The 17,620-nt window shown below is 41.5% G+C and overlaps 2 protein-coding genes and 3 non-coding genes across 5 annotated transcripts; 1 reads left to right on the top strand and 4 right to left on the bottom strand.

Moving 5' to 3' along the window:
* Positions 1-1,427: 1,427 nt before the first annotated feature.
* Positions 1,428-3,461, bottom strand: fam43a (family with sequence similarity 43 member A). The gene is made up of 2 exons (XM_040127864.1): positions 3,390-3,461; positions 1,428-3,277 (listed from the first exon to the last, which is right to left on the bottom strand). Coding segments are annotated over exons 1-2 (1,071 nt in total). The 5' UTR covers positions 3,391-3,461; the 3' UTR covers positions 1,428-2,207.
* Positions 3,462-4,583: 1,122 nt separating this feature from the next.
* lsg1 (large 60S subunit nuclear export GTPase 1) lies at positions 4,584-10,784 on the top strand. The gene is made up of 14 exons (XM_040127666.1): positions 4,584-4,955; positions 5,460-5,586; positions 5,810-5,930; positions 6,032-6,118; positions 6,317-6,403; positions 6,512-6,572; positions 6,890-7,066; positions 7,272-7,637; positions 7,977-8,078; positions 8,214-8,356; positions 8,865-8,989; positions 9,209-9,288; positions 9,810-9,983; positions 10,142-10,784. The coding sequence occupies exons 1-14, from the start codon at positions 4,857-4,859 to the stop codon at positions 10,319-10,321; spliced, it is 1,929 nt and encodes a 642-aa protein (XP_039983600.1). The 5' UTR covers positions 4,584-4,856; the 3' UTR covers positions 10,322-10,784.
* Positions 10,785-15,053: 4,269 nt separating this feature from the next.
* Positions 15,054-15,125, bottom strand: trnad-guc. Its single transcript has one exon. It is a non-coding gene; the product is annotated as a tRNA-Asp (tRNA).
* A 1,670-nt stretch (positions 15,126-16,795) lies between these two features.
* Positions 16,796-16,867, bottom strand: trnad-guc. Its single transcript has one exon. It is a non-coding gene; the product is annotated as a tRNA-Asp (tRNA).
* A 437-nt stretch (positions 16,868-17,304) lies between these two features.
* On the bottom strand, positions 17,305-17,382 carry trnav-cac. Its single transcript has one exon. It is a non-coding gene; the product is annotated as a tRNA-Val (tRNA).
* Positions 17,383-17,620: the final 238 nt, after the last annotated feature.

Raw genomic sequence — 17,620 nt, 5'->3', positions numbered from 1 at the left:
GACGAACCACAAACGCAGCAACAGTCTTAATTTAGAGTGTGCGTGTGTGTGTGTGTGTGTGTGTGTGCGTGCGTGTGCGTGTCTCCTGAAAGCACATCAGTTCATAATGAGCCGCTGTGAAGCTTTTCATAGGGCTCACCAACCACTGGCTGAAATATATTAACCTCCTGTCTCTGGATCTCTTTCTACATCCATGGTGAGAGTGTTTTTTGTTTTTAGTGAATACCTCGGCATGGCCAGTGGGATTGTGCCAGCTGGTGAAACAGTCTTTCCAGATAACAATCCCCATATCCACCTCCTCTGGGCAGCAGCGAGCCTGTTTTCTACCTCCTCATGCCTTATTCAGCACTGTTAGTGCGCAGCATCAGTGCCGCTGGTGTTAATGAGAATATGCCTGGCCCTGGAGGAGCATTCTGCATGCTGTATACTGGACTCTGGAGGTGCAGCCCTGGCAGACACACACATAGCACCAATGGCTTATGTACATGAATACATCAGTATCTGTGTGTTTGAGTAGATACAGTTTTATTTGTCTCAGCCAAATGACTTGCGAGAGCTGTGTGGCATGTGCGTAGGTGTGTTGCTGAGTGTGAAAAGGAAGTGACAGGTCTTCCACTTTTAGATCAGAGACTGTTGATAAGTCACATCCCGCGCTGACCACAGGTTATATGTGCTGACCTCAGGTCATACATGCTAACCTCAGAGCTGATTCAGTGTCTTCGCTACTGCAGTTTTTATCAAATATTAAGCCTGATGTAGTTGCATTTAATATGAGGAACTGATCAAATCATTTTATCACTGGCACTTCCATTTAATAAGGTGTTATTTGGCGAAGCTGAATTGACACACAACACCACCAATGTGTTTTTTCTCATTTCAGTAAGTAGAGCAAATGTGAATAAAATTTACCTGCTGGACTTAATGTATGACTCTATATGTGTAATACATCCAGCATGACAGTATATAGATTTACAGTAACTGTCTTGACTCTTAATATATTCTCTGTAGTGTCTAACCAACGGAAGACAGACGTGATGGGACATAAAATACAGTCAGTATGTTGTTAAAGGACCTCTGGTGTGTCTGCTGCCTTTTCATTAAAGGACCTATGTCATGTTCTAAAGGCTTGTGCTTGTGGTGACGTCCTCCTGTGTGGCCTGGCTTCCCTGAGGCCAGTCAGAATGAATGGGCCTTCAGTACCTTAACTGAGTAACTTTTACAGCCTGTTACCTGAAAGCAATTTCACACAAAAAAAAGCACAGATAACATTGACAATACCTATAGACCAGTGCAAATCTGACCACAATCTGAGACTTTCAAGGTAGATCCCCACACATATTACAGAGCACTGGAGGAAAACATGGCCTGCTTGTTTTGCAACACAAATCTACATATAAACGTCAACATCTTTGTATCATTTTCTTTTTTTATTGATAATTCTATGAGGTTCACATAACAAACCACTTTTTTATGCTTTAAAAAATAACATATTTATACTTAAAACATCTTGCTTTACATCATAATACATAATGGTGTTTTTTCTTTTGCACAGCAAAGATATGACATTTATGTTTCAGACAACATACCAACAAACATATTATATACATGTAGTCAACATAATACTTGAATGAATTCCACAACAGTGCAAAATAACATAAATGAACAGGCTGTTACAAAAGTGCCCTCACAGGGAAATTAAAGATGCCTGTTTAGACCACTTACGGAAAAAAAACAAAACGTGCTTTTTTTTTTTTTTTTTTTTTGGATCATTATGAGCATTTTCCAACAGAAAAATGCCATTTTCACGAGAGAGGGAAAAAAAAAAACGTTAGGTAAACAAGCTTGAGGCTACAACAAATCCTCTTAAATAAAAGAGATGGAATTAGTGCCGTGCGTCTTGCGGCGCACTGGGATTTTGTTGGTTCAACCAGTCATCTCTCAAATGGGCATGCACTTGTTTTTCCACTTTTTTTTTCTGTTTACACAATCTTGAAATAACATTCAGTAGCCCAATTGGGTTTCCATGTGCGGTTATTGTCCCAGAACCTTAGAGGATCTTTTTCTGGACCCTCTCAGTTCGTTGTGGAGGCACAGGTTAGACAAACACTCTCCAACACAACGTTGACGACAGAGGAAATGTTTCTTGTGGAGACATCGTGGCTCAACAAAACAATGCGTCAGAGGGGCCAAGAAATGCCTAAAATTTTTCAAGCAATTTCCTGCACCTTTACCTCCTCAAAGCCATTGGTGAGCGGAGGGGGCTCCTGGTTGCTCTCTATGGAGGATTCACTCCCCGTGCTCTCCCCAGAGAGAAGTCTGGTGACCCTGAGGTCAGCCTTCAGTGACTGCACATCGTTTCCTATGCTCATCTCTCCCAAGTCATTAATAATCTGAGTCAACTCCTGTTTACCGTTGGTAACACAACCATCTTCCGTGTCCAGAATATCCTCACACTCAAAGTGCATCGCTTTCTCTTCCTCCTCCTCCCCGACCAGGTCCTCTGTGATGGAGCCCAGCTTGGGCGCGCTCCGGCTGCGCTCCACCGGGGGTTTGTAGTAACACTGTCCGTTCAGCAGCTTCCTGAGGGGGACTAGCGGGATGGTTTGTTCCCCTATGAGCTGCTGCTGCTGGTGCCTGGCGTCGTCCCTCCGTTTTAGTCTTTTGAACTCGGCCAGGGCTGTGGCCGAGGTCTGGTACAGGAGCAGCGCCATGGCCTTTGCCTTCTCCGGCTTGGACACCAGCACCGCGTGGCAGCGCAGCATCACGGCCTTGTGCTTCATCTCGTGCCTGTAAATCCAAGCGAAAATCTTGGGTAGCCTCGGGTCGGCGACACAGTAGGTTATCCGGTGCAGCAAGTATAAGTGTCCCGGCCTCCTGGCCTTGTCGTCCACATGCACCATCCGGATGCCCTGCGAGCTGACGGTCAGCCTCATCTTGGTGCCGTTCTTGCCCATCTCGCTTTTGCCCCAGATCTTGCTCACCGCCACGTCCGTGCAGCCGTCCCCCTTGGACTGGATGGTGGTGGCGTTCCCCAGGTAGAGCACCGTGTACGTGGGGTCCTCGCTGGTGATCTTCACCTTTTTCCTCTTTGACTTGAACATGCTGCCCACCCTGTTGAGCGCGCTCTCGGGGCAGGACTTGGCGAAGGACGTGAGCGCAGAATAGTTGAGACTCACCGCATAGCCCTTCTGCTTGGACTGCTTGTCTTCCTCAATCAGGTCGAACTTATTCTTCTTCCAAGGCAGCATTTTAATAGTGGTTCCAGTCAACAGCAGCACTGAGAGAGAAAGAAAAAAAACTTTTTATTACTTCTAAATCCTAAAAGTGTTTACTGCCTATCAGGTCATTGATGTGCTGCTCTATGAGAACTGAACGCAAAGACACCGTACTTCATCTGTCCATCCTCTAAAGTGCTCTTGTCCATAGTGGTGTCTCCAGTCTAATCTTATTGTAGTGCAGACAACAATCTGCCACAGTGAGACGAGCTTCGTGGATTATATACAGGGAGAAACCATTTCAGTGCGACTGTAGGGGGGGGGGACTGAACCAAATGACAATAGGCCTGTCCTGGTTTGTGTTGACTGTGCTCATTGATAGAAAACTCCCACATTTGTCGGCTGTTTCCACATGGCTACATGGCTACAGCATGGACCAACATTTAAGATTAATTACTTTAAAATGACTAAAAATTACTACACTGACTATTTAGGCCTAGTCACGGGAAGCAATTACACAATAACATCTAATAACGGAACCTTAAGAACATTAGTCAGAAGAGTCATTTGGTTATGTTATAGAAAAATATATATTTTTTAAAAACATATTCGAGTAATATTATATGAAATAAAAATGTCCAATATAAAATATCGACTGTGCACAAAGAAACCAAGTTATTACACATTTTAAAACAATTGATTGACAGTGGAGTTTTTTTAATTTTTAATTTTTTTTTTCTTCTTTTTGCTCTTTTAGGCCTTACTTATGATTTGTGGTCATGGTCTCGCAATTTTTCAAGATGGAATACTAAAAAAAATCATTTTACTAACAATTAGATTTGAATCTGGACTTGGGTGCTCTCCATCTTAAATGAAATCATCAACATTCAACAATCTGTTGTATCACACTTAAACTCAAAACTATCAAAGAAAATCAAACAGTGTGAATTCACCACCTGGTCTTACATGAAAGAAGGAATATGCAACAGAAGGTAAATATTTACCAGGCCAGTGTCATTTCTTCATATTGGTTTACGTGGAAGCAGCTAGGAGTCACTCAGATACTGCTGTTTTATGCTGCCATCTTTTGGTTCACATCATAAGTGAGCTTGTTAATCTTCTGCGTGTTTAAGTGATGATGGAAGAGGACTTTATTTGTTACTTTGCGCAATATTGGGCTTTTGTGAAATTTTAACTAATTCAGCACGATACTTGTGAGGTTTGTTTTGTATATTTATTTGACTGTAAAACTGACTGCTGTTAGTCATGAGGAACGAAAGTTGGCTCTGTCCCATTTTCTTCAGGGCACATTTAATAGCTGGATAAAGAAAGTGGACTGTACCATAGCTGTTTTATTATTGATGCTTACAAAAAAGCAGACATTATCTCATGCTTTTTTAAGGATTAGATATTGATATATTATATGTAAAGTAATATCTGTTTAAACGAAATATATTTATCTGAGTCGCTGAAGTAAATTGTCCGGATATACGTCACTCGATTGGTTTGACCCACCTCCGGTTCTTACGACAACAACGTAGTGCACATGGAGAGCAGTACTTACTGACAGATACTGTGTTTGCCCCTTTGGATTTATTAAACTACAGTATTTTGTGTGAAGTTACAACATCGGGGATTATTATGGGCAAGAAGAAGGCAGGCGGAGGAAGCGGACTGGGCAGAGCTCTGATAAAAGAGAGACTCCAGTCAGGCCGAGGAAACAAGAAGGGCGACTCCTGGGTATGACACGGCAACAACTAAGTTTTATTAAACATGTCTGTAATAATTAATAGCTGATAGTTATCTCAAGGTTCGTAATATATTATTAAGTCCCAAATAGTTATGTCCCTGTTTGACGCTCAACTTATTCACTGCACGTAGGCGTCGGCAGAGCTGCCAATAGGTCTGATTAGTATGGATCGTTGCTTACGCAAAACTCCTTTAAGGAATTGTCATTTTATAGATGCTTTGCTTATCAGGAAAGTTATGCTAATAAATTAATACCCGTTTGTAATAAATAGGATCCTGGGGTAAATTCGGCATGGAGATAAATCATCCAAGAACATTTTTTCTTCCATGCAATCTCAAAACTTTCACAACTGTTACCCATGTGTTTTGATGCCGGGCAATCACGGGAATACAAACCATAAGAGCTATTTGGATAGCTACTGTGTCTATTGGATAGGGTTTTTTTCAGCTGTACTCACTGTAACTCCTTATTTTACCTTTGCTTCACATTTCCAGCTCCACACCAGTGAGCTGAATGATGGCTATGACTGGGGACGGCTGAACCTGCAGTCGGTGACAGAACAGAGTTCCATGGATGACTTTCTGGCCACTGCTGAATTGGCAGGAACAGAGTTTGTTGCAGGTACTGTAAGTGGTAGCTCATTTAACTTAAATAGCATCGCAAGGTGTACTCATCTCCCCACGACGCGGTTGTATGTAAAACTGAATGCAGATATTGTGGTAAATTATTGGCTCTTAAACCAAATTTCCACTGGTTGCTGCATTCACACAGTGTTACTGTTATCCACTGCACCTTTATTCAATCCCACTACTGTCTCTCACTGTTTCTTGCTTTGTTTTCTTAGAGAAACTCAACATCCAGTTTGTGCCAGCGGAAGCTAGAGCAGGCCTACTAACATCAGAGGAGAAAAACAGGCTAAAAAAGCTGCATGAAGACAACAAGCATTTCCTCAGAATTCCTCGACGGTAAGCTCGAGAAGAGCTACGTGATTTTATAACACTTGAACGTTGGTATATATATACACTTTTGCATTTATAAGTGTTGTTATGTCTCTCATTGTTCTAAGCCCCCACTGGGATGAAAGCACCAGTCCGGATGCACTTCAGCAAGCAGAGAAAGACAGCTTTTTGGAGTGGAGACGAGAGCTTGCACAGTATGTATAATGTGTATAACCTCAGTCACCTTTGCTCTTGTGAAACAGTAATGTTATCCAGTGGTTATTGTTGCATGTTTACTAAGTAAAAAGTGTTCCAACTGAAGAACATTTGTGCAATTTGAGATATATGAATTATGTAACATTTGTGTTGGATTATCAGTGTCAATAATCTAACCACAAGTGTTGTTTCCAAAGGCTGGAAGAAGAACAGAAGCTAATTCTAACCCCATTCGAGAGGAATCTTGAGTTCTGGAGACAGCTGTGGAGAGTGATCGAGAGGAGGTAGAAACAAAAACTCTGTACAGCTGTCAGTTTAACCCTGTTCTCAATGAGGAATACGTTCTCTTTATGTGATGCTCAAGGCAAAACTGTCATCATGTATTCCTTTAGTGACGTCGTCGTTCAAATTGTTGATGCCAGAAATCCTCTGCTGTTCAGATGTCCTGACCTGGTAAGAACATTATTTTGAATAGTGGTAAAGCTGATTCAATGGGGAATATGATGTGTGTACACTGCTAAAGCGTGTCACTTTCCTTCACCTTTATACTATTTGTCCTTTTGTTGAGTTTTCATTTCTTTTTTACTGTTATTTTTCCATAAACAAACTTTTTTTTTTAAATGTTATTGTTCTTTGCTATAATTCAGTTTACAAGCTAACATAATACCTAAACTCCTGCCTAAAATCAGCAGAAATACTGTATCTAGGTGAACTTAACATTTCATATTCTATTCTATTGATTGTATAACTTCTTTCTTGTGTGCTTCCAGGAATCATACGTAAAGGAGGTGTCGGAGGATAAGGTGAACATGCTGTTAGTGAACAAGGCAGACCTGCTAACCAGGGAGCAGAGGCGAGTCTGGGCCAGACACTTTGAGAAGGAGGGGCTGAGGGCAGTTTTCTGGTCTGCCCTTGCTGAGAGCAACAGGCTAGATGCAGAGGACAAGGTGCTGTTGACTGAATGTGTTAATACATGTACAATGCATTCGTTGAGAGCAAATAACTTTGTAGATCCACATTCCTTTTGCATGGGGAGGCGGAGGTTGTCAGGTTGTAGTTTAAAATGGTTTTGGAGAAATCCTTGTGAAGAGTAATTTAGCATCTTTAGAACTGTAAACCCAGAATTAAAGTGGCAGACCTCTTTTACCACAGGGCATGGAATTGGAGGATCCAGAGTGTGGAGAGAGTGACCCAGAAGAGGAAGGAAGGCCAGACAATGAAGACTTGAACCAAAAAGGGGCAGATGGAGAGGAGGAGGTGAAGGCAGAGCGGGAGGATGAAGAGGAAGGTGAGAGTGGTCTAGAGGACGAGCAGCAGGAAAAGATAACTGTAGACGAGGAGGAGTGGCACACATGCTCAGAAGATGATGATGAAGAAGAGGAAGGGACTGTTGATTCATCCAATGAATCCTCCTTCCACAACTCCAGCCGTCTGCTGCATAAGGACGAGCTCCTGGACATGTTTAGGGCTGTTCACAGCGGTCCCAGGTGTAAAGAGGGCCAACTGACGGTGGGACTGGTGAGTCAACGTTCTTGCACTGGTACATGTACAGTAGTAATAAATGGGAATGTTGCTGTCTTTCTCTTCACTATAGCCATAATGAAAAATATGCCCTAAATGGGAAAAAACTAAATAACTGTGCATACCACTTGAAGGAAATTTGTCAGAACATTTATGGGCTGAGGTGCTTGTGGAAAGGCCTTAATCTTGCTGCTAATATGCAGCAAGATTTTTGTCTCTGAGTGTTTACAGCGGTTGCTATAGAATCAACATGCAGCTGTGTGGGTTACATAAAAATACCTGTCACCCTGTCAAATTATGTAAATGATCCTTTTTCATCACGTATGGATCTAACAGGTTGGGTATCCTAATGTGGGCAAGAGTTCCACCATCAACACTATTCTAAGGAACAAGAAAGTCTCTGTTTCTGCCACTCCTGGACACACTAAGCACTTTCAGGTACAGGATTACTCTTTAAACCTTTCTTTATACATTTAGATCATGCATAACATCAACAGAAAGCCTAAGGTGTGATTGTTTTGTCGTCCTTTTTATTTTATTTTGTTTTATTTTATTTATTGACATGAATTGCAGACCCTGTATGTGGAGCCAGGCCTGTGCCTCTGTGATTGCCCAGGTCTGGTCATGCCCTCCTTCGTCTCTACTAAAGCTGAGATGATCTGCTCTGGGATCCTGCCCATTGATCAAATGAGAGACCACGTACCTGCAGTCTCTCTTATATCCTTCATATGCTTTTGGCACAGCACCTGCAAAATCCAACAACAGCTTCTTTTTTTTTTCTCTTTTCCTTTTTTTAAAAGAAAAAAGTCTTGACCTTTGAAAGCACTATGTGCAGAGTTGTGACATTAATAAGTAAATACAACATACATATTGATAAAGTGAAAGTAGAATTTCTCACAGTGCGACATAGGAAATTGAGTTAAAGCGCTGTGGAAAAATCATTAGCAGCTGCTCCTTCAGCAGGCGTTGGAGAGGCAGATATCTTCTGTAGCAGGAAGCAAGATGGTTTATGGGAAATATGGTCCTTATTCTAAAAAAATACAAGATATACAGTAGGTGGTTGTCTGGTGTCAGTATGGCCCAGTATAAATGATTCTAACAGCAATCTCATTTGTTTACAGTAACGAATTCAAATTACCAAAATTAATTTTACAGTGATGTATTGATACAAATTTAAGAATTCCTTGGATGCTGATTGTGCTTAAGTCCTTAACAGATATGACACATATGTCAGACAATCCCTCGGAATGTGTTAGAAGGCACCTACGGCATCAACATAATCCGACCACGAGAAGATGAAGACCCTGACAGGCCCCCCACCTCTGAGGAGCTGCTGATGGCTTATGGATGTTAGTCTACCAAACTGATTGATTAACAATAGGCAGAAAAAATGTACTTGTCAGCATGCGGCTCTGGATGGATATGGCTTATGACAACGATCCATCTGTATCAACTCATGAAATGCATTTTTATAGACTTGGTATTCAATATTTTTGCATTTGTAAAGCACTGTGTGCTTAGATAAGCGCCGTATAAAGTTTATTATCCCATGTTTAACTTTTTTCCAGACATGAGAGGTTTTATGACTACACACGGCCAGCCTGATCAGTCCAGATCAGCCCGGTACATCCTGAAGGATTACGTCAGCGTAAGTGCCGGACCAGCATCTGATTTATAGTTTCAGTTGCAACTACATTTCATTGTAGTATGTAGGATGGTATGGTTGAATAGAACAAAAGGGACCAGCCATTGAACACCAAAATGTTTGGACAGTCTCTTTAAAGTCAATATAAAACATCTCTCTAATAAATGAAATAGTGTAACATTATTTAAATGAATTACTGTATTTAAATCTACTGGTTGCAACAAGTCTATTAAATTCACCTGCATCTTTAACTGCAACACTGTGAATCTACTGTGCGTCTGCTTTATATTTAAAAAGACAGTGGGGACCTTTGGCCATATAGCTGCATGTTGGAGTAGCTGTTCAATGACATTAGTTTATATATATATACATACATATGATTGTCAACAAAGAATGTGAAATGTTTGATTGTTTTTTTTTAATTTGGCCAATTGTGGCTTTACATCCATATATTAACTTAAAATATGCACATCCGTAGTAGAACATTGCCTCCCTAACGCTCCTTTCCCCAACACTCCTTACAGGGGAAGCTTCTGTACTGCCATGCTCCACCACATATTAATGCTGAAGACTTCCAGCCACAGCACAACAAGTTCCAGAAAAGAGACTCAGATAACTGTGACCTCTCAACAATCACAAACAAAAAACAGAATATCAAGAGAATTGAAAATGTGGTTGACAAGAACTTCTTCCATCAGGTACAGTACATCTACTGTCTTCTTACTAGTAAGGAAAATTCATGAATGGTAGTTATTCATTGTCAGAAAACTAAACATATGTATAATCATGGCTGCACGAGAGAGGCTGTTTATTGTGAAATTAAATGTTTGAGAATTGGTGGGATCTCTGTCTTTAGGAGAATGTGCGGGCACTCTCCAAGGGGGTTCAGTCTGTCATGGGCTACAAACCAGGCAGTGGACCTGTTGGCCCAGGTAAAGCTGAATCAGAGATGGTGGTGGGCAAACCCTGGAAGAAACACGGGAACAGGAACAAGAAGGAGAAAGTACGCCGGCTTAACAAACATCTGGATGCCTGACAATGATCTTAAATCCGAGCACTTTCAATTAGAGATCATTTCAGCAGGAAGTACAGTTCATGTGTGATTCCAAGGGAATAGATGCTGAGCAGTATCTGTAGGTATAGATCATGGCCCCATTAATCCTGTGAGGATGGAAAGGTCAGGCTGTTTTGATATTAACTAATGAGGTGCATAATCTGTCATGGACTGTTATGGTTTGAAGATCGTGTTGGTGCAATGCATTCCATCAACCGGATCACCAGTTGTACAGCAGATCCCACCACAGCGTTCGGAAATGCTGGACTCACCATTCAGAGGGTGTGAAATTTGTAAGAAATTGAAAAAGACATTTTCAGTTTGTATTTTGAAGCTGTTTGCATCACAAAGACTTCAATAACCACATGTTGGATACAGCTTTTAACCACACAAAATTATGACTACCAAAGCTGGATTATAGAATAAAATTAATGTTTTCATGTAAGTGTCTCGCTTCTTTATCCTATTTCCACGAAGTTATCATTGGTTAATGCTTCACAGGGCATTGGTGGAAAGTAAGCAATATGTATATTTGCAAATATAAAATTATAAACTTAAAATATAAAATTCAAATCGCATCTTCGAAATATTCATCTGCAAGGGGATATGCATTATATAGGGGTTTGTTTTTGTTTTTTTTTATTTTATTTGCTGCCATCCAAGGGTCACCCATGGTCTTGTATTGTAATATCTTTTCAATTAAATGAAGGTAAATTCACCAAAACTAAATAAATATGAAGATGTGTAGAAGATGTATTGATTTTCTAGATGTTGAGCCCTAAAACATCTAAATAATTTTGTCTGAATGTTGTCCTCTTGTTGACTTTTGTTTAGACTCTTCTGTTTAGGCAGAAATAGCACCCAAATAAGCATATTGTTGTTGAGTTCAGAATGTTGATAGGATAGGCTCCTATAACAGCCCAAGAAACTTAAATCACAAAAAAGAACTGGGGCCATTTAATTGTGCGAAGTATTTAAAAGGCCACAATAAGTGAGGGGAGATGTATAGAGCCCACTCCCAGAACTAACTGGGCTAGTATCTTATCAAGGCCGTATAGCCCCATGTTAATAACCTCTAACTGCAACCTGTCCTCTAAAAATCTGGGAACAAGGGGTTCCTCCACCACTGCCAGCCAGTGGTGGAATTTAAGTCAGTACATTTACCTAAGTACTGTACTTAAGTAAAATCTTGATGTATTTCTAGTCTCATGTATTTCCATTTTCTCTTACTGTATACTTAAACTCCACTAAATTTCAGAGGGAAATAATTAATAATAATAATTACTCCACTGCATTTATCTTACAACAGGATTTACTAGTTATCTTTCTAATTAAGCTTTTAAATTAAAAACATGGTGATCTTGTAGAATAAAACACAAAACCCATCACAAAAGTAGCAGTGTCTACTCAGGCCCACTTGTCATGTTTAGCGAGAATAATGACAAATCATTTCTTGAATTAGTACTCCAGTAAAAAGAATTTTTAAAAGGGACATTGACTGAGGCATTAAATCGACAACTTTGTTTTTACATTTGAGAACTTTTGCATTCATATCAAATCAACATGTTAAGAATCGCAGACTTTCTTTTTTTGAAATGCTGGATCAACTCGCAAAGGGTTCCAATATATTCAGGGTATACCCCACTTGGGATGTAGGCTGATCTCAACTGGTCCTCCAACAGCCTAAATGACAAAAGGGATGAACCAGTTAGTCCAGTTGTCCTCCTCCCAAGCTATGTAATCCAACTCCCTCCGGAGGATCTAAACATATGTCCGGGTCATATGGTACATACGGCAGAATCCCTACAGAATTTAGAGGCTCTGCCAGGTCCTTCTCGAGGAAACTGCCTCACTTGTGAGAGGCTTCACCAAAGCTAAATCCCCTTTTACGTGGGGCCGCAACTCGCTGTCAAACTGCTTCCCACTCGAGTGAAAAATGCTGCAGACTGTGATGGAGTTCACAGTCTTATGCAGGCAGCAGAAGTACATCACAACCATCCCTGTGAGACAGCCACTCACAACAGTCCATGAGGGATGTGGTTATAAGCTTTTTCCACGTTCAGACCCTGCAGCATCCTTACAAGAGTAAAGAGCTGGTCTTCTGTTCCACAAGCAGCGTGGAATCCGTACAGTTGCTTCCAATTCGGAGCTTCCTAGATTGGCTGGAGTCTACCTTCAGGCACCCTGCCATGACAGGCTGAGCAGTGATAGCCCAAGAGCTGAAGCATAGGTTATGGTCTTTAATTTTTTCTAAAACAACAGCCACCACCCCCATCTGTACACTCAGTCACTGGAATCTGAACGCACACTGAATGTAAGTTGTCTTTATCCAGCCTTCCAATGACGTTCTTTTTAACCCAACATATCAAAAGGATATGTAGAGGTTACGGGTCCAAACACTGTCTGTCACAGTTTGACTTCACTCTGCTTGAGAAAACAATGATCGCAGGAAGTTATTTCTACCCAGTTTTTTCAAACCAGGGACCTTTCACGTGAAGCAAACATGATAACCACTACACTACGAAACTGACATGAGCTGTACTGTCTGCAGATGACAAAGCGAAATGCACCGATGTACACCGAGCCCCATATGTGTGAAAGAATAGTTGGTTTATCATTTATTCACTTTTGGTGATGCTCCAATAGAAGTTTCAAGTCTCTCTAAAGGGCCACAGATGTTTTATGAGTTACGGGGGGGCCTACATATAAAGCAGCCTGCAGCTTTACCATAAAAAAGACAAGCTATGCTTGTCTCAACTGTAGTTTAAGGCCACTCCGTGGACAACACGTGAAAATGTAAATGTTTCTATTCTATTATATAATGTGTTTGGGTGGAAGTAAAGATAACCAATTGGACCTGAGTTCTTTTTCTTAAAAAACACTATAAAAGAATAATAGAAGATGTAAGCCTTTACCTATTGAGACTCTCCACTGCTTTCTTATGTTAAGGTTTGTTTGTCTCCTGTGTTGTAACTTACAGTATATTTCACTTTGACCCTATCAATGTCTTTGTGTGATTAATTGGCTTCAGAGTCTTTTGTAAAAATCTTCCACAACATGCATTTTCCATGAAGAAGCCAAATCCAAATAATTAAAATTTCCTACACAGAGTCCTTGGAGGTATCAGAAGAGAGATTCAAAATTGGATATAGTCACAGATTGAGCAAAAGGCATCCAAGATCACTGTCACCCAGCGACTCCATCTCTGCTGAAATGCAGGCGCTCCATCCAAGCTGGTCATGTCCACTGTAATTTTTCATAATAAGCTGAAGATAAACCATTCCAACAATGGGAGGATTGGGCTCATTTTCAAAGAAAACAGGCTGATTTTTCTAATGGATTTGGGGGACAGGAAATTGCATCCTTCTGGGGGATCTCAAGTCATGCCCAGATCGTCTGGGGCATATTGCAGAATCCCTGCAGAATTTAGTGGATCTGCCAGGGGGTCTCCACCCTTGTACTGAACTGTTCTCCCGGTCCTTCTTGAGGACATTGCCTCAGTTTTGACGGAGATTTCACCAAAGCTAAATCTCCTCCTGACTTATTTTTAAAATATGCATTTGTATTTATGTTAAGCACTTGTTTCTGTTTCTACAGAGGAAGGTGGCACTCTCCTCAAAGCCTCTATTGGACAGCAGGAGCATGCCGGATGCTGTTGTGGTGAAGATTCAGCAGCTGAGCAGTAAACAAGGAAAAACTCCCCGTCGGGGAATCGAACGAGGCGGAGATACTGTCCACTATACTAACGAGGACTGTTACATTGGCTTAATCAGCAATCGTGGACTCAGCTGGGACATTTGCATGAAGGAGCCAAATGCCAATGATTGGAATGGCCTACAAAGAGTCCTTGGAGATATCAGAAGAGAGATTCAAAACTTGATATAGTCACAGATGGAGCTGCGACCCAACATATTTAAAATGTATCTGTCTGGGACATCTCAGGTCATGCCCAGGTCATATGGGACATATTGCAGGATTCCTGCAGAATTTAGTGGATCTGCCATGGGGTCTCCACCCTTGTACTGAACTGTCCTCCCGGTCCTTCTTGAGGACATTGCCTCTGTTGTGACAGAGATTTCACCAAAGCTAAATCTCCTTTGCGTGGGGCAGCAACTCTCTCTCAAGCCGCCTCCCACTCGAGAGCAGATTGTGGCAGTCTGTGATGGAGTTCACAGTCTTATGTGGGCGGCAGAAGTTAATCACAATCTAATTTTTCTAACAACCCTTTGAAGTCTTGGTTTGGTCACGGTTACCTGTATGCGACAGGTAGTTATCAATTTGGCCTCTGAAGCAAATGGTTTCTGGTTCAAAATCGCATGGAAACATTGCTGTTGTTTTCTCTGACGTAAGGTCAACCTTTGCTGACGTTTACTAAAATGGACAAGATGAGCACGTACGTAGAGAATGTACGCAATGTAAAACAACCCGGGAACAAAGACAGCGCAAAGTCGCAAACAGCATTGTCACTTTTAATCGCATGCTTTGTATTTTTGTTTATTTCTACATTTCATTTTCTACTTCTACTGTATACTTGTATATCAATTTGAACATTGACTTATTTTTAAAATATGCATTTGTATTTATGTTAATAAGCATTTGTTTCTGTTTCTACAGGGGAAGATGGTACTCTCCTCAAAGCCTCTATTGGACAGCAAGAGCATGCCGGATGCTGTTGTGGTGAAGATTCAGCAGCTGAGCAGAAAACATGGAAAAACTCCCCGTCGGGGAATCGAACCCCGGTCTTCCGCGTGACAGGCGGAGATACTGTCCACTATACTAACGAGGACTGTTACAGTAGATACATCAGCAATGTGAACTGTTTACAACTGACATGTACCGTGCTTCCCACTCATGTGGGACATTTGCATGAAGGAGCCAAATCCAAATGATTGGACATATCAGAAGAGTGATTCAAAACTTGATATAGTCACAGATGGAGCAAAAGGCATCCAAGCTCACTGTGACTCAGTGACTCCATCTCTGCTGAAATGCAGTCTGTGATGGAGTTTACAATCTTTTGCAGGCAGCATATGTACATCACAAAATCATTTTTCTAAAACAGTAGCCACCACCCTCATCTGCAAGCCCATACTCACTGTCACCCAACAGCTATGACCCAACATATTTAAAATGTATTTGTCTGGGAGATTTCAGGTCATGCCCAGGTCATATGGGATATATTACAGGATTCCTGCAGTATTTAGAGGTTCTGCCTGGAGCGCCCCCCCATACAGAACCGTCCTCCAGTTCCTACTTGAGGACATTGCCTCACTTGTGACAAAGACTTCACCAAAGCTAAATTTCCTTCACGTGGGGCAGCAACTGGCTCTCAAGCTTAAGGAAGCACACCATCGTAGACTGGACCCCGAGATGCTGACTTGGATCACAACAGCTTCCCACTCAAGTGCAAATTTATTGCAGTCTTTGATGGAGTTCACAGTATTATGCAGGCAGCAGAAGTACAATACAATATTATTTCCTAAAACAGGAGCACCAATCCCATCTGTAAAACCACACTCACTTTATCTGTCAGTGACAACTACACGCACACAGAGTGTGAGATGTCTTTATCCAACCTTACAACAGTGCTAACAAACACGGTATAGAGATTATGAGTCACAAGCACTGTCTCTCGGCACAGTTTGGACTGAATTTTGTTTGAGAAAACCAGGAGAGCAGAATGTTATTTCCGCCAAATTGTAAACTGGGGACCTTTCGCGTGTGAGGCGAACATGATTACCACTACACTACAGAAACAGACATGACCTGTTCTATCTACACTTGATCCAGTGAAATGCACCAATGTACACTGACATCCATATGCATTTTCCTTGAAGAAGCCAAATCCAAATAATTAAAACGTCCTACAAAGAGTCCTTGGACATATCAGAAGAGAGATTCAAAACTGGATATAGTCACAGATTGAGCAAAAGGCATCCAAGATCACTGTCTCCCAGTGACTCCATCTCTGCTGAAATGCAGGCGCTCCATCCAAGCTGGTCATGTCCACTGTAATTTTTCATAATAAGCTGAAGATAACCCATTCCAACAATGGGAGGATTGGGCTCATTTTCAAAGAAAACAGGCTGATTTTTCTAATGGATTTGGGGGACAGGAAATTGCATCCTTCTGGGGGATCTCAAGTCATGCCCAGATCGTCTGGGGCATATTGCAGAATCCCTGCAGAATTTAGTGGGTCTGCCAGGGGGTCTCCACCCTTGTACTGAACTGTCCTCCCGGTCCTTCTTGAGGACATTGCCTCAGTTGTGACAGAGATTTCACCAAAGCTAAATCTCCTGCTGACTTATTTTTAAAATATGCATTTGTATTTATGTTAATAAGAATTTGTTTCTGTTTCTACAGGGGAAGATGGTACTCTCCTCAAAGCCTCTATTGGAAAGCAAGAGCATGCCGGATGCTGTTGTGGTCAGCAGCTGAGCAGAAAACATGGAAAAACTCCCCGTCGGGGAATCGAACCCCGGTCTTCTGCGTGACAGGCGGAGATACTGTCCACTATACTAACGAGGACTGTTACAGTAGATGCCTCAGCAATCGTAGAGGCAGCTGGGACATTTGCATGAAGGAGCCAAATGCCAATGATTGGAATGGCCTACAAAGAGTCCTAGGAGATATCAGAAGAGAGATTCAAAACTTGATATAGTCACAGATGGAGCGGCGACCCAACATATTTAAAATGCATCTGTCTGGGAGATCTCAGGTCATGCCCAGGTCATATGGGACATATTGCAGGATTCCTGCAGTATTTAGTGTAGGAAAATGCCATCTGTATAACCACACTCGCTTTGTCTGTCAGTGACATCTACATGCACACTGAGTTTGAAATGTCTTTAGCCAACCTTCCAACGATGCTAACGAACATGGTATAGAGATTATGCGTCACAACCACTGTCTCTCAGCACAGTTTGGACTTTATTTTGTTCGAGAAAACCACAACAGCGGAAAGTTGTTTCTGCCCAGTTTCGAACTGGGGACCTTTCGCGTGTGAGGCGAACGTGATAACCACTACACTACACTACAGAAACTGTAGTACACTACAGAAACTGTAGTGTAGTGTGTCACATTGACATCCATATTCATTTTCCTTGAAGAAGCCAAATCCAAATAATTAAAATGTCTTAAATGCAGGCCTTCCATCCAAGCTGGTCATGTCCACTGTTCTTCATAATTAGCTGAAGATGAACAATTGGAGGATTAGGCTCATTTTCAAAGAAAACAGGCTGGTTTTTCTCATGGATTTGGGTGACAGGAAATTGAATCCTT

This window comes from Xiphias gladius, chromosome 6 (assembly GCF_016859285.1).
Source record: "Xiphias gladius isolate SHS-SW01 ecotype Sanya breed wild chromosome 6, ASM1685928v1, whole genome shotgun sequence".
NCBI lineage: Eukaryota > Metazoa > Chordata > Actinopteri > Istiophoriformes > Xiphiidae > Xiphias > Xiphias gladius.
This window is presented reverse-complemented; position numbering and strand designations above follow the sequence as displayed.